The 23,241-nt window shown below is 34.2% G+C and overlaps 3 protein-coding genes across 4 annotated transcripts; all 3 read right to left on the bottom strand.

Annotated features, from left to right (window-relative positions):
- Positions 1–4,233: 4,233 nt before the first annotated feature.
- LOC108990413 (UPF0481 protein At3g47200-like) lies at positions 4,234–6,146 on the bottom strand. The gene is made up of 2 exons (XM_018964383.2): positions 6,029–6,146; positions 4,234–5,831 (listed from the first exon to the last, which is right to left on the bottom strand). The coding sequence occupies exon 2, from the start codon at positions 5,812–5,814 to the stop codon at positions 4,402–4,404; it is 1,413 nt and encodes a 470-aa protein (XP_018819928.1). The 5' UTR covers positions 5,815–5,831; positions 6,029–6,146; the 3' UTR covers positions 4,234–4,401.
- A 4,887-nt stretch (positions 6,147–11,033) lies between these two features.
- On the bottom strand, positions 11,034–13,473 carry LOC108990248 (UPF0481 protein At3g47200-like). Of its 2 annotated transcripts, none has more exons than XM_018964149.2 (2): positions 13,313–13,473; positions 11,034–12,762 (listed from the first exon to the last, which is right to left on the bottom strand). In XM_018964149.2, the coding sequence occupies exon 2, from the start codon at positions 12,719–12,721 to the stop codon at positions 11,240–11,242; it is 1,482 nt and encodes a 493-aa protein (XP_018819694.1). In that variant the 5' UTR covers positions 12,722–12,762; positions 13,313–13,473; the 3' UTR covers positions 11,034–11,239. The 2 variants fall into 2 exon arrangements, with proteins under 2 accessions (XP_018819694.1, XP_018819701.1); XM_018964156.2 differs by having other exon boundaries at positions 11,034–12,752.
- A 2,442-nt stretch (positions 13,474–15,915) lies between these two features.
- LOC108987782 (UPF0481 protein At3g47200-like) lies at positions 15,916–17,307 on the bottom strand. The gene has a single exon (XM_035690337.1). It carries the CDS (start codon positions 17,305–17,307, stop codon positions 15,916–15,918), a length of 1,392 nt encoding a protein of 463 aa, XP_035546230.1.
- Between the last annotated feature and the right edge of the window lie 5,934 nt (positions 17,308–23,241).

Raw genomic sequence — 23,241 nt, 5'->3', positions numbered from 1 at the left:
ACCATCCCATTTCACGTTCTTTTCGTTGAACAATTGCAACGTCGTGCTTCAGAAACAGTTCTTAACCAGTTCTAATTTTCTAGATCAGATCAGAGTAACTCTATTTGAGTAGAGCCACAAAAAAAAATTATATAAAAAGAAATTTACAAATTCATATTATTTTATGCGATTTGTTAAATTATAAAATTATTTTTATTATAAAATAAATCTAACAATTTACATGAAATTACATCAATTTATAAAATTATTTTTATACGTATTATTATTTTGTGACTGTAATACTTCTTTTTTATTAAGAGAAATTCTATTTGCAGTCCTCAAATGGGGACTGCATGTACAGACACATTATAAAATGAGAGAAAACATAATTTTAGGAGGGATAATTTTGTAATTTTAAAAAATTTTAAAGTTAAAATAGCCTAGGCTTGTATTACAGTTCCCAAATGGGGACTGTATCTAGCATTGCTCTTTTATTAATAGCTCAATCTCCACTTTTGTAAAATACTAAAAACTAAACTATATTAAAGAGACATGCATTTAAAATATCATCCATAGTAAATATCATTTCTACAAAAGAAACAGCTATGGCTAACACAAATTAAATCTTATCTTGTTATTAAACTAATACTGCTGAATTGAAATTGGAGCATGAATTCTACGTGGATGTGTAAATAGAAAACAACGTCAGTTTTTATTAAGATATAAATTAAATAACGAAAAATTATTTTTTTGAACTTTTAAGAATAGTAATAATCTCAGTACGTTAGCAGCGTACTTAAAATCTTGTTACCAGTTTCAGTAAAATTTGGCAGCAATTGAAATATTCATAAGATCATTTCCTAATACAGCCGGGAAGACGAGTATCTCCAATATTATTCATGTCAATAATGCTCTTTACTGTAGTGGGATATTCAGAGCAGACATACGTCCTTTCTTTTTCTCCTTGCTTTTGCAAAATTGATTGTCCTTTGTGCTTTTTATCTTTCTTTTTGTGCGAGAGAGAGAGCACTTAACCCCGTGATACAATAATCGAGCAAAAGAGGAAGAAAGCACATATAATCAGTGAGAAAGAGGGTCAGATACAGCACTTGAGTTTGGCATTTAACAGAACTAACTCTGGTGGCATCAAGCACACAGGCATGATCGATGATACGGGTGACAAGTAAGGAAGTGCATGGGATGATACGGGTGCCAAGTAAGGAAGGTGAATAAAGAGTAGCGTCAACGTGATACTTTCTCCTTGAATATTGCGCTGTTTTCGCAATTATAATTCCATTAGCTTTAATTACGTATGTTGCTTTATTTTGGAAAGTTGAATAACGTAACGAGTATATCATTGTATGAGAGAAACAAAGAAGTTATGAAGAAAATTATTATTCAAACTTGTTTTGACAATTATTAGCCAATTGTTCTTGCAATTTTAATTCAACATAAGTAAGGTAGTACTCGATCTGGCGTCCTTCCCAGTTGAACCTCGTTTGACTCATTCTGTCGCCAAAGCTCATAACAATTTGGCATCAAAGCAGGTCATGGCAAATTCCCAAATCAAATGCCTAGAGTAGCAAATGGCGAATTTCGTAAATAGAGTTATTTGTATATAATGTAAACAACTAATGATGTCGGAAAAATAAAAAAAAATCTGATCGTGAGTTAATTAACAGAAATATTTAAATATTGAAATTGAGAAAATATGCAAAACAAAAAGAAGACTTTGAAAGTAAGGATTATTGATAAAATTCGAAATTAAGCTCTGAAATTCATAAGTCGGACTCAAATAGTTAAGTAAATTTGAGATTATATAAAAAATTAAAATATCAATTATTGCATAGAAACGAAATATGTAGTAAATAGGAGTCTTCTAAAAAATCTGACGCAAATCGAAATCAACATCATGTCTAAAAGTGAAAGTGAAATATTTTCATAAAAGATAACTTAAATTGACGATTGGAAAAGGAAAAGCGGTTGATTTTAATGTTGAAACGAGAAACATCAAGCATAGCGTGGTGATCTTGACCTTCGTGCCGAAAAGAATATTTCGAATTGAGGTCATATATACGATTCTAATACTCGTAACTAAAATTATGGCTAAAATATTGACTCATGTGCAATATTATCTAAATTTGACATCATTATGACTCATGTGCGATTCTCTACTAAGAATGAGACAAGAGAAATACTTCATTCACATAAATTTTTTTATAAAAGTAACATATATATATATATATATACAAACTAACGTAACTTATTGTGGTATGCTAAATTATAAAGTTATTTTTACTTGTAAAATATATAATGTACCACATTATACTATATATATATATATATGTATGATAGCACAGATAATATGATTAAGTGTAAGAAAAATTTTATTTAGAAGTCAGTGTATAAAATACACCATTAATTTTATTAACATGATAAGACTTAATTTGTTAAAAAAATTAAAATTAAAATTTCTTACAAGTTAAATCCTGTCATGATATCAATAAAATAAAGTGTGTACTTTGCACACCAACTTTTAAGTTGAACAACTTGAGTGTAAATAGCATATATAGCATATACAGAACTCTGCTGAAATGATACATTCACGTACTTTTTTTTTTTTTTGGGACACGATCTACATTCACATACTTGATTACAACAAAACTGATCTTCCACAAACATGAAGATCTTGTTTGTTTTTGTATCTCATCTCATTTCATTTCATTTAATGATTATTATAATATTTAAAAATTTTTATATAAAATAAAATTAATAATTCAACTTTTTTAAATATCGAAATAAAAATAATATTAAAAAAATATATTCTAATAATATTTTATTGTATTTTTTAACTTTAATCTCATCTCATCTCATCTTCAAATATCATAGATCAATGATTAATCATGTGCAAATTAGGGATCTCCTTAATTATAATATATAAATTGTTCTTTTTCGTTTCTTTACCTTGCGTATAGGGCTTGTCGATCTTGTTGTCGTGCCTTGTCCCATGTTCATGGGCTTCACAAATATATACCGCATTACTTCTAACATGCCTTCTAACATTGTGCTGAATCATGATCTGGTCACACTTGTGGCCGGACAGTGCGTCATGTAATATTATATAATGGTTTCTTCATAGCACGGGGCTGAATGCAGGCTGTGAAGTAGTACTGAAATTGTTTTATTGGATTTGGCGATTAATTTATCTACTTTTCTACAATATTCCCTTAGCTTTTGGCAAGTCTTGGTCGAAAATCAATGCTTTTATTGTAGCTGTCGAAGACTCAAATTCAAATCATTACATATAATATAAATATTGAACAGAAATATTAAGCAAGTTGCTAATTATAATAAACTATAATTCGGTTGTTGTGATCAAATGGCTGTCGGATATAAGAAATTGAAGTTGCTATTAACCCGTACGTTGAATAATATGCTCTTAATTATGATATATAACTTTTTAGTTGTGGATATTATTTATTTATTTAATGTAAAATATAGATTAATATTTTCATCTTTTCACTTTATGTTGACGAGTAAAATAATTAAAATATTTGCTGGTGAGCTGTACAAACTATAAATCTCAATTATCAGTCTTGACTTTTTCCACTACTAAGGCCGGCATGTAATTTGGACACTATGATAAATTTTCAGAATTCTCAAAACAACTCATAAATATTTCATTTTCAAAATCACACAAATATAAAACGTATTTTAATTAATTTTAAATATTTAATTTTTTTATCTAATCATTGACTAATTATTTTTCAAACTTAAATACAACTTTTATAAACTTTAAAATAAAACAAAGAATTAATACATCTTTTAGAAATTTTATACTATTTTTATTCAACTTTTTTCTCAATTCATTTTCAAAATCCGATAAAACATTTTCACTCAAATTATTTCATTATAATCCATAAAATTAGATACTCCAAGTATCCAAACATTTCCTAGTAACTATATAATCCGGAAAGGGTGGCTCTACAGCCACCGCTCCCAGTCTCGTTGGGAGCAACCGTTAGTGTAAAATGTTATTTTTTTTATTTTACTTTTTTATATATATATTTTTTTAACATTGTAAAATATTTAAAAAAAATCATAATATCATTAAAAAATACTTACTTAATTACTAAGTAAAAATAATATATTAAAAAAATAAAAAAACAAATACAATAGTAACTGCCAGCGGGACTAAGAGCGGTGAGAGTAGCTTGACTCAATCCGGAAAATATCAAATTTGAAGACTTTCGCTCGAAGAAAAAATGTACTCCTAATTAGAACATTAGTACATTATTCAATGCCAGCACTAGTGGCTTTATTTGCTGGTAATAACACATGAGCAGAAAACTTTATGTGCTGCAATAGAGACTCTCCAAATAATGCTATAAACTCACAAAAAGAAAATGCTATAAAATTAATTTACTTGCGAAGAAGCCTAACGAAATTCCACAAAGTCAGACCCAGGAAAATAATTCCAACCACAGTAGCAGTTCCTCTCCAAAAATCTTGAAAATACACACTTGTTAAGGTTGCCACGGCACGGTTCCAACTGTTCTCGTAGTACTCATCAAGCTCTTTACTGAGATCCAAGTAAAAGATTCCATTGCTCTCAATCTCATGGCCGAGCTTGTTAAACAGATCTGTCACTGCAACGTTGGAACCCAACTCGTTAACAATGATCTTCTTGTCAGCAAGCAGCCCTACATCTGCTTTAGTTGTAATAAGATCATCCAACAGCACAATATAATCGCAGATGTAAGTTTCGAATGGATAATGGCACTGCTCCAAGGCCATCAGGTTTCGGAAAAGACCTTCGGTTTTGTCGTCAACACGAAGGGGTGGGATTTCCAGAAAGCGTTGCATACGCGTGAAGCAGGTGGATTTGAGGCATGGTAAGCAAGCCAAGAGCCATGAAAGGTTGAAGCACGGGAAGCTTTCCAAGCATTCGTTCTTCAGAAATTGTATTTCGAGTAAACTCCTTTCTGAAGTTGGCCTGAATTTCAACCCTGCCTCTGCAAGTTTTGTTGCCGTATATAGGTGTTTAATATTCCTTTTATTTTCTTGTGGTTTTGGCCCTGCGTTGGGCGGAGGGAAAAAACATCTCACCAAATCTGTGAAATGCTTTACTTCACCGATCTTGGGCTCTGGCTGCTCATCATGATAAAGATCACGAAAGAACCTGCATGATAGCTTAAGAAGAATATCCTTTTTCGTGAGCAGTACTTGTTGGAGTTCTCCATTTTGCAGGCCAGATTCATTCTGCTGATCACCACAGTATAACTCCTCGAGAACAAAAAAAGGAATTTGATTCTCTAGCAGAAGCAAGTCATACCGTATACCCCGTTCCATATACGGTTGACTTAATATATAATCTTTTTGAGCCATTGATTTTTTAGATTTCCTCCAGAAGAGCTCAAGTATAAAGATAGCATCCAGTAGAATCATGTTTACAAACTCTTTACTTCTGAGTAGAAAGTTCTCTGAATAGCTATGGCGGATTCTCACTTCGTTGCGCTCGATGATGGATGCAAGATCCTCGATGCTCTTCCGAGTACGACTACAGAAATCCCTCAAATATCTGAGTTTTTGAATCTCCATGTCCTTCAACTCTTTTCTCATGCAGTGATGAAAAGGGCCGATAGAAACCAGCCGAGGGGTGTAGGCCATATGTTTGACCTCGCGAAGTCTCTTGGGAACTCTGTAGATACAGCACTCAGGCCAACGAGGAGGCTCCAGGGCCAGTGGAATGTCAATGATCAGCTCTTTGCATTCAAATTCTTCTTCTTTAATGGAATCATTAGCTGCAGTTGCAGCGCAAACCATCTTTTCCATTCCCCAAGTTCCTTTTCCTGGTGATCATCACAAACAAGTAACATGAATTTTGCCCCGTCAATTATATACTTTTCAATATTGAAAGGGCCAAATAGCTTGGAAGCATATATAAATTAAGCAAAGTGTAAGACATGTTTTATCTCAAAATCTTTCATATATATATATATGAATGCATAACAAATTAAGTAAAATGAGAGAATAAGGAATTACGTACCTACGAGTTTTTGCTTAGCAAGAAAATGCTTTGTAGTACTGCTTGAAAGTTGAAAGCACCGGATCGATCGACGTCTTACTCTGGCCTCGTCGACCAAATTAGCGTTCTATATATATCTTTCAATAATGTTATTACACATCAATCACTATTTATTTCTATATCTCATATTTGATATATTTTTTTAAAAGATATGCTGTGTGGATAAGAACGAGTAATACTAGGTGGTGTCAAGAGATTGCGGAGACATCGATCAATAGTTCAGTGGCAGATGCGCTCTTTTCATTGTTACTGATAAAAAAAAGTTGCTCTACGTACAATTATTTGCATAAACGACAAAGTTCGTCACTAATTATTTTGCCTTCTAATTTGAAAAGATCAGCACGACGTTCAATGTTACTGTGCAAGCTGAATCTGGCCACCCTTGTGGCGCCCATTGCGTCAGCGTGGTATGCATTTGGATCCATTAGGATGTGAAATGAAATTATTTTATTGGATCTGGATATTTATTTTCTACGATATTCCTTTTAACTTTTGGCATGTCTTGGCCGCCGAACGTCAATGCTTTTTCAAAGACTCAAATAATTACACGCATACATATATAACTAAACTATATTGAACTGCAATAAGCAATTGTTGCATATAAACTATACTTGGGTTGTTGTGAAATGGCTACCGGACATATATAAGAAATGGAAGTTGCTATTAATCCATTGATTAATATTAATATGCTCTTAATTATGATAAATTAAAAATATTTTAATTATGGATATTATTTATTTTGACTAGTAAAATAATTAAAATATTGGCCAGTGAGCTGTCCAGACTACGAGGGGTGGCGCTGCTACTCAGTCCCATCATTTTGACTCCCAAAATTGTTATTAGTGCAATTGCATTTTTTTTTCTTTCAAATATTTTTTAAGTATATATATTTTTTTCAAAATTGCATGCTGCTAACGTGAAATTATCACTTTTCTTTAAAAGTATTTATGAAATGATGAAAAGAAATAAATTTTATTATTTAATTTATATTTTAACAAAAATTCAACGTTCTCTATTTTCATATCCATATGGAATTCAGAATTCAATTTCAATTCGGCAGTGTTTAGTTTAATAACAAGATAAGATTTAATTTGTGTTAGCCATAGCTGTTCGTTTTGTAGAAATGATATGATATTTACTGATGGATGATATTTTAAATGCATGTCTCTCTAATATAGACGTTTAGTTTTTAGTATTTAATTTTCATAAGTATTGGTTTTGGATTTTCTCCAAAGCTTTTCTTTGAAGAAGATATATATATATATATATATATATATATATTTATATATATATAGGATCTGTCAAAAGTGGAGCTTGAGCTAGCTATTAATAAAATAGGGTTACTCTGATAATCTGATCTCGAAAATTAGAAATGGTTAAGAACTGTTTCTGAAGCACGACGTTGCAATTCATGTTCAACGAAAAGAACATGAAATGGGATAGTACCGAAGCTTTTTCTGATCAATTCTGTGCGAGATTTGTTTTACTTTGAGAAACATCAACTAATAATTCGTGTCATAATCTAATTCGCATATATATATATAGCCCTACCGTACGTAATTAACCCGCAGATCAAAGTAACTTTAATAAGTGGACGTTGATTATGGCGAAGTAGTCATCTAGCTATCGCATGCATGCTGATTAATTTTCCAAAGCGGAAAAGGAAGAAAGATTCCTTGTGTTCCCCGCTTTAATTATTGTGAGCCAGCCTGCATAAAAGATTAAGATGAGTAATGCTATTAGATACAGTCGTGGAGTTCTAAAAAATCTAACCCAAATCGGAATCAACGCCATGTCTAAAAGTGAAAGCTAAATATTTTCATAAAACACAAAAAATAACTTAAATTTACAATTGGAAAAGGAAAAATGGCTCGTTTCAGGGCTGAAACGAGAAACATCAGGCATAGTATGGTGATCATGACTTTCATATAAAAAACAATATTTTAAATTAAGATTATATGCATGATTCTAATACTCGTAATCAAAATTATGATTAAAATATTGACTCATCCGCAATATTGTCTCAATTCGACATCATTATGACTCATGTGCAAGTCTCTACTAGGAGTAAGACCAGAGAAATACTTCACTAATTCACAAACATTTTTTACAAAAGTAGCATATAAATTAATGTGATTTGATTTGGTACGTCAGATTGTAAAATTATTTTTACTTATAAAGTATCTAATTTATAACATCACACACTATATATATATATATATCAGTTTATAAATTTATTATTTAAAATTTCTTTATAAACATAGCATTTGTAAACAAATTATACGCATTATCATTAATAGAGGAAGGATATATGATTAAGTGTAGGAAAGATTCTATTTGGAAGTTGGTGTACCAAATACAATATTTATTTTATTGACATGACAATACTTGATCTGTTAAAAAATTTAAATTAAAATTTTTTACAAATTAAAATTTATCATATCAATAAAATAAATGATGTAATTTGTACACCAGCTCTAAGTAGAACAACTTGAGTGTAAATAGCATAACATATACAGAACTCTACTGAAATAGATACATTAACATACTTGATTACAACAAAGCTCTTATGCAAACATTAATAATTAAACCGCTGATGCTGCTTCAAAGCTACTGGACAAAAAGGTCGAAGAAAAATCCAAAAAGTAACTAGAAGTCTAGGACTCAGAACGATAAGTCCAAGCACAATTGCAGTACATGCGTACCTCTACTCTCCAATTCATGTCGGGAAATATAGTCTAGGGGTGGGTAGCTGGAGCCCGCCTCCATTCGCCCTGCCATCTCATGGGAGGGCTATCCCGCATCGTCCATGTGGGGCACAAAAGGCACCTAGTGGAGGCAAGGGCAGGCTGACCCTAGTGGGCCTCACCCCACCCTACGCACTCCACTTATATATTTATTATTTATATATATAAATAATTGTATATTACAATCACGTATATATATATATATATATATATATATAAATATATACTACAATTTGTTAGATTTGTTCACATTCACAAGAGTGTTATGTATATTACAATCACGTATATATATATATATATAAATATAAAATATTGTTAGAAATAATATTCTAACAATATTTTATCATCTCAACTCAACTCAACTCAACTCATTTTAACATCCAAATACAACCTAAGACTTTTGTATTGCCTTGACATCTTATATAAAAGTTGGCCTAGGAGATCAATCCAAAATACAATCTTGTGAACAAGTCTAACAAATTTAAAAATTGACAATATAATTTTTATATTATCAGTTTTTAAATTATTGTTATATATTTAAATTTTAATTTACAATTTAAATTATATAATAATTTGAGTTTGAATTTAAAAATATTTTTTTGTACCCAGAAATAATTTTTAGACCGAATGAAGTATCAGTACCCTTATAGTGGGCGGGGGGTGGGGCGGATGGGATGTCTGCCTCTGCCTCCCGGGAGCGAGTGCAGGGTTGAAAACACCACCCCTACATATGCAGAGAAGGGGTGACCCCGCCCTCATATGCACAGGTATCACACCTAAAATATAAATACTTGACATAGTAATTGCCACGACCCGATTCTAGGGGCTATCAAAAGCCGGTTCATGAGGATAATACTAATGAGTAATGCTACATACAGTCGTGGAATGCGCAAACGCCGTGCAGTCGCTTTGAAAAAGAGTGGGGTCCACTATTAAAAAATTAATTTCTTTTCATGTGGGTCCCTTATTTATTCACTTTTTTCAAAGAGACTGCACGGCGACTGCACGCTCACGACTGCAAGTATCATTTCTCAATACTAATTTTGTCAGCAAGTAATTCCACATCTTTTTCAGTTTTTTTTTTTTTTTTTGTCTTTTCCAAGAGGATGGCATCCAGTAATTTATTAATAAATCCTCATTTACAGAAGAGAAATACCATGATTACAATTAAGGACTCCTTGACATGCAATAGCGTACGTTAAAAATCAAAACCTACAGAGTTTATGTAAAGCCTTCAGATCTCTAACATCCTGGTGGTTACAAATTTTAATAAAACCATTCAAAACCAAGGCCACATCTTTTTCGATGTTGATAAGAGAATCCAATAGGCTAATATAATTACAGAAGTAGTGAGCTTAATTCCTGTGGGTAATGACACTGCTGATCCAGAGCAATGATGTTTTGGAACACATGATAAACAAAAGGAGATCAATGTTATAGATGAAAGAAGACACAACGTAACAAATAATTACGATAAAGAAGTTTCTACATTTGATTCAACTTCTTAATTCCTGTAAATAAAAATCTGATAGGAATGAAGATTATCAACTTACATTCTTTACTAACTATTCTATAACTCTATATAAAATGGATGATAGTTTTATAAAATTAAAATTTATTATTAACGAATTAGTGGCACGAGTTTATTGGTTAATTATAAAATTGGGTGGTTAAATTAATTGTAAAAGAGCTATAGATATATCTTTATCGTCCGGATAATATGATAAATGAGAGCATAGATATTGATATATGGTTTTTGTAAGAGTTTTGATTTTGGGATTTATTTAATTCCAAAACTCTTTCCTAAATTATAAAAGAAATTTCGAAGCTGTAAGTGAGAATTCTTAATACCACCAAGGTGGTAGCTCAGTTGATACGAGCTGGTATTCCATAATTTTGAAGTTAGGAATTCGAGTCTAGCATAAGTCGAAACTGTTTGCAGGAGTAGTGCCTAACCAAGAGTCTATGGGATGGGTATTAGACCGGCTGATATCTTGGTGGGGTTGTGGTGACGGGCTTGCCTATTAGGTAGTAGCTATAGCTCAAATCGGATATTCCACAACGATAAAGACTTCTATGATTATGTCCAGAAAAGATAGTTACACTGGCTATTCCCATCTCTCTTTTTTTTAAATGAAAAAAAGTGATAATTATTAATAAAATTATTACTACCGTACCTCTTAAAAAAAACATAAAGATAATATGATCATTCGGCGTAAACGGCATAGCAAAGAATTCTGCAGAGTACAGATAATATTTCAACCGACACTCACGTACGGATGCTAAAAAAACACTCACAAACTTGGAACACGAATATATAGGTAGAACCTGTAAAGAATCTAAAGATGCAGGGGAACTCAGCAACCAGGTAACCAAGTTCAACTAAAAGCAAAGCACTTGAACAAACATTACAGTACCGCCGATGTCAATGCCTCATTAGTACAAAAGGCCGAATAAAATTCCACAGAGTGAAACCCAGGATAATAAGTCCAAGCACAGTTGCAGTACCTCTCCAAATATCAGGGAAATACACGCTTGACATGGTTGCCACGACCCGATTCCAAGGGTTCTTACAGTGCTGATTCATTCGACGGATGCTGTCTTTGAAACAGGAGCTAGCAGGAACGGGGACAATCTGAGAACCCAGTTCCTTAATTAGAGTCAACACTGCTGCATTACTACCAAGACGGTTGATGATAACACTTTTGTCAACAAGTAGTTCCACGTCTCTTTCAGCGTTGATGAGAAAATCCAACAGGCAAATGTAATTACAGAAGTAATAAGATTCCGATGGATAATGGCACAGCTCCAGGGCAATGAGGTTTCGGAAAAAAAGTTCAGTTCCGGTTGTTATCTCCAATTGTGGGATTTTCAGGCATGGCTGCGTACGCTCCAAAATTGGAAGGCATTTGAACCAAGGTAAGCAATTCAAAAGCCATGAGAAATTGATGCACGGACAGTGTTCCAAGCCCTTCATCTTCCGGAATTCTATGCCGAGTAAGCCTACTTCTTTTGCAACTATCGCCTTGAAATTCACTCCTGACTCATCCAGCTTTTTTGTACTGTGCATAGGTTTAGTCCGTTCACGGCCAGTACTAGGCCTTTCACTACAATCAATACTCACAGCTTTTAGGATCGGAAGAATGTGAAATGTTCGCAGCAAATCAGTGAAATGTTTTACTTCCTTCAATTCCTTTGAAATCTCAACCTTAAATTTCAAGCAAAAGAAATTGCAGGCAAGCTCAAGAAAGGTACGAGGACAATCATCACCTACAAATTGGAAGAATTCGTCGAGAAAAGAATATGGAAGCTGATTCTCGAGTAATAGGAAGTCTAGCCTTATAGCATGTATCATCCATGGTTTACTCAATATCAAATCGTTTCCATGAGCATGAGTTTGAGAGTTTGAGAACCTCAAGAAGAGCTCCACGATAAAGACAGCATCCAGTAAGATAATTCTCAAGAACTTATCATGAGCGATATGAAACATCTCTGAATACGATCTCTCGACTTCGCATCTTTTATCTGCAGCGAACTTTACAAGATTATGCTCGGCGTTCCTAGTCCGATAACAGAATTCCTTGAAAAATATGAGTTTCATGTTCTCCATGTCCTGCAGTTCTTGGTTGCCGTGGTGAAAGGGGCCTATTGAAATTAGCTTTGGAGTGTATTGTATAATTTGTTTGTCCCTGAAGACTCGGAGTTCTTTGGGGACCCTGTAGATGCAAAGCTCGGGCCACGTGGAAGGCCTCAAGGGTTCGGTGTCAAAGAGCGAAGCAGTAAGCTCTTCCATCTCTTCATCATGAGTAGCATCCTCTGGCTTCTCTACAAAAGCAGTAGCGCCCTGATCTATATTAATCTGTACAACAGCAGCCTCGCTCAACTGTATAGAAGGGGCCTCGGCCATTTTAATCTCACGTCCAAGTACTTCCTTTTTCCTACGTGATGCTGGAGGATCCAAGTTAGATGATGCTAAGTTATCAGATTGTACGATATTTGCACTGAAATACCTTGAAGTATCATATCAGCGCAAAGATGGCAGGAGATCGTGACAGATCAATAGATCATAATCTTTTCAAGATATATATATATATAGCCAATTTAATTGATTCTTGTAATACTTTTTTTTAGTTATTATATTGCTTTAGACTAATGCTAGATCATATAGTCGCAGGGTGTACAAATTGATAAGAGTTATAATTTTGTACCTCGATCAATAGTACGAACCGATCATGCATGTAATACTTAGAGTTTCCTAAAATTTACTTGTAAAATGCAGTAGTTCCATATAATAAACATTAATCAATTTATGAAACATTGCAGCCGTGCCACGTCTTATTTATTGAAGTTACACTTAATTTCTACAAATTATTGGCAAGAAATTTATACTTTTCTACTACAAATCGGAAAAAATAAGAACTGCGATAATAGGAGGTGAAAATCAATAATTTCTCAAAAAAAAAAGAAACAGAGTTGCAGAGGTAGAGTAGATCAACACCTTCAAATCATGCACGAAAGGAATGCTTGTACGCCTGAGATCGATCGAGCGCCTGATCTTAAATGCCACATCTGCCAGGACGGAATGAGCTAGCTAGCAATTAGCAGCTCCCCGCGGCCGCTTTCTGATCATTGATTGATAATACTATATATTGCATGTATCATCCTCCTTGCACTACTCGATCGTGTTTATATATATATATATAGATTGGCTACATCTCTGATCTCCCTCTAGCTCCTCTCTGATGATCACACGCAAACACAAGCAAAACAAGCAAAGAACATGACAGCCTTTTTTTTTAACTTTTTCTCGGGCGCTAAATTAATTAATAACCGGATATATATAGCTTAATTCCTCATCGTCACTGTCACAAATTCACAAACTTTGATATTCTCTCTTTCTTATACATCATCTCAAGTTACAAGTGATACTTCCTTGATGATCAATATCAACATGCACAGTAAAATCAAACTTTACTAAAGGTTTTGTGAATAAATACTTTGTCTGTCTGACGACAATGTACTCATTGTTCCATTAGCATGACCTGCTTGCTTCAGTCTCTCTCTCATTCCTTTTTGGGTTGCAAGAAAAGAATTCAGGTTGATTTATATGCATGGTCGCAAGAGATATATGGCATGCAACATCTCTCTCTCTGTCATGATAAGCCATGCACACATGAATGCGGCCTGTTGTATGATGAACATATCTAAGAGAAGTGCTATATAATATATTAATTGCAAGCATGATGAACATTAATATGATCATAAGATAAGTGTTATATTGAATCATCGTCCTTTCATTATCCCTTAATATATTAAATTATTAGAAAACTGTTTATTAAGTTTTACTTTATCATCTTCCAATAGTTAATTAATTTGATGTCACATAGGAAATTAAATAATAATTAAAATGATACTTTTTAAACATAATTCTTTAATTTCGATAGCCCCCATGCAGCTTCTTTAGTTTCATTAATCAGATTCCTCAAAACACTACGTACTTTGCTGTCCCACGCTTTCGTAAGTACACCTCGTCACTACAAGAAAAAAGGGTATTTGTGACTATTTGTTTGCGACGAAAAGATTATTTGTGATCAAAACAGACTCATTTTAGCTGTAAATAGTCATTTCGTTAAAATTAACTGACTACAAATAAGTAGTTTTCTTGTAGTGCGTCGACTAATTTCAAGATTATGCATGCCAATATTTTTTAGATATAAGAAACTTATAAAGAGATATCTTGTCAATTATTGAAGCAGTTTATATATATAGCAATAAATTAAGTTGTGCGTACTCTCATTTTCGCCGGCTTTTTTTCCTTGAATAATGATAGGGTTACTATCCTACTACTATCTATTTACTACCTAATTTGTATTTGATTTTTTTTTTAATTTTTTATTTTACTTAATGATTAAGGAAGTGAATATTAGTAAAATTATATATTTTTTTAATTTTTTCTTAATGATCAAAGATGTTAAAAAAATACTTAAAAAAAATGATAAAAAAAATTTAAAATGTACTTGGATAGTAAACGGGTAGTAACCCTATTACTACCCTATTTCTTTACTTTGCTTTATTAAATTGCGTAAGCATCTTAGATAAAAAGGGGAAAAAAGTGTCTACGTGTTTCGATCTCGATCCCACACACAACACATGCAGAGCTTTTGGATTTTTTTTTTTTTTTTTTTAGAGTAATGCCACATACCGTCTCCATTTGGAACTGTTCATGTAAGTCTGGATAATTTTATCTTTAAAACTTTTTTAAAATTACAATAATATCCCTCTCAAATTATAATAATTTCCATTTAATAAAATATATCAATGAGTCTGTATACGCAATCCTCACTTGAGGACTGCAAATAGAATTTCTCATATTTTTTTTATAAAAAAAATTATTTGTAAGTTAGTGTAGATATTACATTATCCACATGACCATTTAGTATTAACTACCTAATAAAATTTAATTTTTCAGAATATTTAGTTTTAATACTCCTTTTATAAAAATAATCCTATATATATTATCCATGCATATATGTGTATTATTAATGTCGTGTACCGCCTAGCACTGTATGGGACTCGATACCAAGAAAGTATTTTAAGCATGCAATATGCATGGTAAGCAATTCAAAAGCCGTGAAACATTGAAGCATATATACATGGAGATGAGCAATCGAGCAAATAATCTTCGATCTGGAGTTTTCTGTCAAGTATTTAATCACTCCTGCCTCGCCAGCTTTCCTTGCACATACAGATTTTTTTATAGGAACGGACGACATGAGTGAAATTATTAAATAACATCATGATTTCCTTAGTATTACAGCCATAAATTACTTAATATATATTCATCATTTTTTTATTTTAATGAAACTAGGCGACGCCTAGACTTTATTAAAAAATATCTTCACTTATGGCGAAGTAATGCTGTAAGCTGACATGCATTCCAAGATGATAACCAGCTTATTACCAAGCTCATTGCCACAAAAAAAAAAAAAAAACCAAGCACAAAAACCCAAACAGCCCGTATACAAACAACATATGAAAAAATTCGGTAGAACATATTAAGATGGAGGTTATTGAAGCAAAGCACTCCAAAATATTAGACGTCTACGAAACATAAGGCCTAAGAAAATTCCAGAAAGTGAATCCCAGGATAATTAGCCCAACCACAGTTGCAGTACCTCTCCAAATATTAGGGAAATACACGCTTGACATGGTTGCCAAGGTACGGTTCCAAGGGTTATCACAGTGCTTATTCAGCAGTCGACTGAGATCATAGAAAATGGATGAAGCATCCCCAATCTGATCGGGGCACAGATTGTTAATCAGAGTCGCCACTTCTGCATTGCTACCAAGTTGATTCCGAAAAACCTTTTTGTCGACAAGCAATTCCACGTCTTTTTCATCGGATATAAGAAAATCCAAGAGGCTAACGTAATTACAGAAGTAAGCTTCCCTTGGATAATGGCACTCCTCCAGGGCCATGATGTTTCGGAAAAGAGTTTCAGTTCGATCATCTACCACCAAGTGCGGGACTTCCAAGAAAGTTTGCATGCGCACCATGCATGGGAAGTATTTCAGGCATGGTAAGCAATTCAAAAGCCATGAGGAAGTGAAGCATGGACAGAAATCCAAGCAACTATTCTTCTGGAATTTTATGTCAAGAAAGCTTACGTTTTCTTCTACTGCCTTGAATTTCACTCCTGCCTCGTCCAGCTTTGTCGCAGTATATAGATGTTTGATGGGCATGACCACCATCCTGATCTCCCTCTCGTCAGGGTCTCTTGTTGCCGGGATAATCTTTGAAAGGAACGGACGACAATGAAATGTTCGCAGCAAATCAGTGAAATGGTTTGGGTCTCCTTCCTCTTCCATGTGTCCCTGCTCATAACTCAAACAAAAGTAATTATATGTAAGCGTAAGAAAGCTGAGGGTAACAACACGTTGCTCCTCGCTTCGATTATCGTCCATGAAGGCATATTCATATAATTCCTTGAGAACAAAATATGGAATCTGATTCTCAAGTAACATCAAGTCAACCCTTATAGCATGTCTCAGCCATGGTTTACTCAATATTTCATCGTTTTGGTCATCTGGGTTCCTAGCAGTATTCAAGAATAACTCGATGATAAAGATGGCATCCAAGAGGATCACTTTAAGTAAATATTCAGGAGCGAGATCAAACTCTGAATAGGACCTTAACACTCGATGGAATTCGTTGTCAATGAGTTTATAAAAATCCTCCTGTTTTTTCTGGGTCCGATAAAAGAAATTCCTGAAATATCTGAGCTTCAACATATCCCTCTTCTTCAGTCCTCTCTTGCCATGATGAAGAGGGCCGATTGAAATAAGCCTTGGAGAGTAAGCCTTTTCGTTGAACATGCAGAGCTCTCTGGGGATCTTGTAGATGCAACACTCGGGCCACAGGAAGGCAGGCGGCAAAGCTAGCTCCATGTCAATGATCGTAGTATGATCAGACGTCCCGTCCTCCGCTGCCATCAGTTTTGAACCTCAAGTTCCCTTTTTCTCCTACAGAGTGACATGCAGATCATGGATAAGCAACAATCGTGACTAAGACACACAAGATCAAATATAGAAATATTCAGTTCCTGCTCATATCAAAGATCAGGCACCATTTGCTCCAGCGGCCAGCCCCCAATTCCAGATCAGTTTGCCAAAGCCACTACTACTGCACATCACTGGAGCTAGAAATGAATCACAATATTGCTTTTTTGCTTCTCCCCTCTTTTCATTTTTAATTTACCTTTCATTTTTTGTAAGAGAAATATTTTAACTATAAAAAGATTCTATATAGATAAACTCACAAATTGACGTGACTTGATCATGTGATACGTTAAATTCTAAAACTATTTTTATTGTAAAGTAGATATAATGTGCGTAACATATAAAGTCATGTCAGTTTATAAATTTACTTTTATGTTATTTTTTTTAGCTATAATACTTCTCGGTTGGTAAAACAAAAACTTGAGCAAGAGATTCCATTGATCATAGAACCGGGGACACATGCTTTGTAGTACTTTAACCGTCAATAGATCTGGAACATTTTGACATTGATATATTATATATAGTATTGTCCTAATTTGATGAGGATTATAAGGCTATATACCTCAATATATATGACTAATCAAATTATAAATGAATCTGTCTACAATTATTAACGTAATTAATCCATGCTGTTTCATATTGAATTCATATTTCGTATCACATGTTACCACTCCTAGCTACCACACAAATTATAATCATAGGGATAACCAAATCTAGTGACCAGTATCTTACCTATCTAGGCATCCATGTCATGATGAGTTATTAGAATAATTACAAGATAATGTACGTACCAGCTGCTGGAGTACTCGACTCGTATACTCAGCTCAGCTCACTGATATTTCAGCTTTGAAAGATTGTTCTAAACCCAAAACTATATTATATATATATATATATAGGTGTAAAGTAGTGAAACGGGGGGAGTAAATTAAACACACCTGCAAGATTAAGTTTGCTAGAAATTAGAAACGATCGTACAGTACCTGAGAACGCCTCGCCACACTGATATATGGAATGTTCAATTTCTCTCTTTATGGTAGATCACAATGTACCCTGATAGTTACCCTCCCCTCCTATATATACTCTCTCTCTCTCTCTCTCTCTCTCTCAAAACAAAATGCATGCTTTCCACGTCATAGCTATCACAAATTAACGAGCTTTGCAGTCTTCATCGCTACTCTTAATTTCTGCATGCAAGTTACAAGTGATTCCAAAATCAAAGGTTATGAAAGATCTTTAAGCCATTAATTATTCTTATGCTTCTTTTCTTGACCATCAGTTTCTGTTTGAGCTTATTCTTAGGGCCTCATTAATTACGAGTTTAACGTTGAAAACGATTCTCATGCACATCGATCGATGATTGGTACCAATTAATCATATCGAATGATCAGTTCTATGACAGCATGATCAAATTTATACCCATACTACACTTAATTAAGCTTTATAGTTTAAACTCTTGCGCACGTAATGTAGTGTGGTGTTGGGGGAAAAAAAAAAAAAAAAGACGGTGTCAGCTTTGCTCGATTCCTTTCGAATTTCTTCTATGCTACTCCATCTTTGATTCTTTGGAAACCAACAAATTAACTTTATTTCATGATTCGTATTTAGCGGGTTTGAGTTTGATGTTAATGATTTCGGGTCAAAACGGATTAACCTGTTAAAACATGATTGATAAACAGATCAATCTACTTAACCTGAATCAACTTGTTTTTACCTATTTAGATTTTATTTCAAAATAATTATAATTTATAATTGTTGGATTGTGATATTGGTATTTTTCAGTATACTTATGTTTTATTGTTGGAATTATAATTCTGGACCTATGTTCATATTTGTTATTGTATATTTTATAATATTAGTTAATTTATTATATGTTAAAATTTGAAAAATTTTGATATTTTTTATTAGTTGATAGTCTTAATTTTTTTTCAAGATATTGTGGCAACTAACAAATATATATTTTAACTTTTATGAAAAATTATATTAATTAGGTCAAATGAGTTATGCATGTTAGTTCATCATATTTATATAACACGGTTTTAAATGAGTTGTGTCGTGCTAACCTATTTCTAATTACTTATTAAACGGGTCAAAACAGGTGATACGACACAACCCATTATCTAAATGGGTCAGATTTAGGGTTTGAAATTTTGACATGTTTAGCTTAACAGGTCGAGATCGGGTTGACCTATATAGTCGAATGTTCATGATTTGAGATGACACGGACATGACTTGAAAACACGAATTGTCATCTTGAGTGGCAACTAGAGAAAGAATATTGGCCAGCTAAATTAATCAGCGTTGGTATTTATTACATGAAATTGCATGGATTAATTAATATGTAAATAATTGTAGACAGATTCATTTGTAATTTGATTAGTCTTATATATTGAGGTATATAGCCTTATAATCCTCATCAAATTAGAACAATACTATATATAATATATCAATGTCAAAATGTTCCAGATCTATCAATGGTTAAAGTACTACTAAGCATGTATCCCCAGCTCTATAATCAATGGAATCTCTTGCTCGAGTTTTTGTTTTACCAACCAAGAAGTATTATAGCTACAAAATAATCATACAAAAGTAAATTCACAAACTGACATGAATTTATATATCACGTACGTTATATCTATTTTACAATAAAAGTAATTTTAGAATCTAACGTACCACATGATTAAGCCACGTCAATTTGTGAGTTTACCTTTACGAAATCTTTTTGTAATTAAACATTTCTCTTACAAAAAAATGAAAGGAAAATTAAAAAGATTGGAGAAGCAAAAAAGCAATATTGTGATTCTCTCCTAGCTCTAGTGTGCAGTTGGGGCTTTGGCAAATTGATCTGGAATTGGCGGTTGGCCCTGGAGCTGGTAAGTACATAGGTATATATAGCTTCAATTTGTTCAGAAATAAAAGCTATTGTTGTTCTTATAATATACCTTCGATCGATTCTACAACACCCTTTGATCCGTAGTTTTCGTTATATATAGATGATCCTTGTTAAGGCATCAGAAACATTAGCACTTACGGATGACTTTGGAATATTGGAAAACATTGATGCCGAATCTTCTTGTAACAAATTAGTGTGACTATGCTAGACAAGTGTCACTAGCTAAATGGTTGTTATCTGACAATTTTGTTATGTAAAAGTCTATATATTGTACTAGCATACATTGGAAATGTACGTGAAGAAATATTTTGAAGCAAATGGGATTATTCAAGAGCAAAATATTATTTAAGAAATTTTTACAATCACCTGCTATGCATTTAAATTTTCTTAGCTTCAACATGGTGTCTTGAGCCAAAAGGACTAACATCCGATTCTTCCTTTTCCCATTCATGGCTTCTTCTACAAATACATCCTCTCTATCCCGTTTAATCCCTCCCTTCTCAACACTGCTTCTCATTTCATTAACATCAAACTTACCATTGACAATTATTTACTTTGAAAAGCCCAAATCGTCCCTTTCTTGGAAGGACATTAGCTCATTCGGCTTGTTGATGGCTCATTTCTTCAACCATCTGCAACTCTTAATGATCAGCCGAATCTTGCGCATGCTTAATGGAGCCTTCAGAATAAGTTCATCATCTCCACCATAAATTCCTCTCTATCGATTTCAGTGTTGGCTCAGGCTTTGGATTGTTCTACCTCTTGTGAGGTCTGGACAATCCTGCAAAATCTGTTTGTTGCTAAGACTTCTGCTCATCTTATTCATACGAAATTTCAACTGGCCTCCATCAAGAAAGGGCCCAAATCTATGACTGACTATTACAACAAAGTCAGATCACTTGCTTCAACTTTGATTGCTTCGGGACATCCTCTAAATGATGTCGAGCTCTCGATTTATCTTCTTGCCGGTCTTGGTACCGAATACGAAAGCCTTGTCACCTCTCTCATTACTCGCCCATATTCTCTCTTCCCCCATCAAATTTTTAGTTATCTCTTGAATCACGAATCCAGGCTTTCTCATCAAACCCAAACCTTTCTCTCGGGTACTACTGTTGCTGCCAATAATACTTCCAAATATACACCTCATGCTCATCCCTCTCGAGGTCGCGGTAATTCTTTTCTAGGTGGACGACAAGGTCAGTGTAATGGCAGAGGCATTATTCCTCAACCCCCTCAACAGCCATACTCCTTTTTTCTCTACCCAGACATGCGTCATGTGTGTCAAGTTTGTTACAAACCTAGCCATCTAGCCTCTGCCTGCTACTATAGATATGATCACGTTTATCCCACTCCTCCTCCACCTACATTTACTGCCAACTACTCGACTCTTAACTCGGCTCCTACATCATCAACTACATGGTTCCCAGACACAAATGCTACACACCATTTCACCTATGATGTTCAGAACCTTAATGTGGACTCAAGTCTTTATCAAGGATCAGATCAAGTGTGCATTGGGGATGGATCTGGTCTACCTAGTCAGCATGTTGGATCCACTCATTTCAACACCAATAATGGCAAATTTCTTCTTAAAAATCTTCTTCATGTTCCTTGTATATCTCGTAATCTCCTCTCTGTCCGTCAATTTTTTCATGATAACAATGTATTTTTTGAGTTTCACTCTTCCATGTTTTTTGTGAAGGATGCTCGTTCCCAAGAAACACTTCTTCAGGGGCGCGTTAAGGATGGCATGTATGTATTCCAATCGGCTGTTGTGCCCCGTTCGACTACTGCTCAAGCCTTTTTAGGTGTTCAGACTTTAGCTCAGTTGTGGCACTCTCAACTGGGTCACCCTTCCTCCTGTACCACTTCATTGATTATATGACGGTTTTGTCTTCCTCTCACTATAAGCCTCACTCTTGCTCAACTTGCTCCATTGCCAAAGGTCATGCTCTACCACATTCAACATATTCTTATCGTTCTAGTTTACCTTTTAATTTGTTGTTCATGGATGTATGGGATCCAGCTTCTGTTATTTCTACAAAAGGGTCTCGTTATTTTCTTTCTATTGTGGATGATTGTTCTAAGTTCATCTGGCTTTTTCCTATGTAACTTAAATCAAATGTTCCCGCTATCTTCTCGGCCTTTCTCAACTACGTTCATACTTAGTTGTCTACAAAAATCCTTGTTGTCCAAACTGACGGAGGGGGTGAATTTCGACCCCTCCATCCCATTTTTCAACATTTTGGAATTATCATCGTCTAAGTTGTCCTTATTCTCACCAATAAAATGGAAGTGTCGAACGGCGTCATCGCCATATAATTGAAACGGGCTTGTCACTACTTTCTCATGCTTCGGTCCCAAAAATTTATTAGGCCGAAACTTTCCAAACTGCTACATATTTAATAAATTGTATGCCCACTCCAGTGCTTCAAAATCACTCTCCATTTAAAATTTTGTTGGGTACACCACCGGATTATTCATTTCTTCGGGTGTTTGGGTCAGCATGTTAGCCTAATTTAAGGCCTTATAATCATCATAAACTTGAGTACCACTCCAAACATTGTGTTTTCTTGGGCTACAGCCCGGATCATAAGGGTTATTTCTGCTATCATATTGGATTGGGCCGTACCTATGTTTCCAAGACGTTCTCTTCAATGAAACCATATTTCCATTCTCTCAACCCACTAATTCAACTCAACGCTCTAGCCCAGATCCGAACACGTCCTCATGCCTTAATTTCCCATTTTCATTAAGTGTTTTACCTACTACGTCTCAGCCCATACTCTTGAGCCCATACACTATCCGTCCATACACACTCAGTCTGAACCCACATCACCCATTTCCTCATCTCACTTAATAGACCCATACTCTTCACCTCAACATCCACATCCATCGAGCCCAGACCCATCACACATTCATTCTCCTCCATCTTCCTCTCACAGAAACCCTAGTCTTGCCGATGCGCCTTCTTCCAT

This window comes from Juglans regia, chromosome 5 (assembly GCF_001411555.2).
Source record: "Juglans regia cultivar Chandler chromosome 5, Walnut 2.0, whole genome shotgun sequence".
NCBI classification, from domain to species: Eukaryota; Viridiplantae; Streptophyta; class Magnoliopsida; order Fagales; family Juglandaceae; genus Juglans; species Juglans regia.
Note: the sequence above shows the minus strand (reverse complement) of the source record. Positions and strands in the feature narration are given on the sequence as shown.

What these genes read in the sequence shown, in the direction of transcription:
- LOC108990413 (XM_018964383.2), bottom strand. Translation starts at nt 5,814, where the DNA reads ATGGAAAAGATGGTTTGCGCTGCAACTGCAGCTAATGATTCCATTAAA.
- LOC108990248 (XM_018964149.2), bottom strand. Translation starts at nt 12,721, where the DNA reads ATGGCCGAGGCCCCTTCTATACAGTTGAGCGAGGCTGCTGTTGTACAG.
- LOC108987782 (XM_035690337.1), bottom strand. Translation starts at nt 17,307, where the DNA reads ATGGCAGCGGAGGACGGGACGTCTGATCATACTACGATCATTGACATG.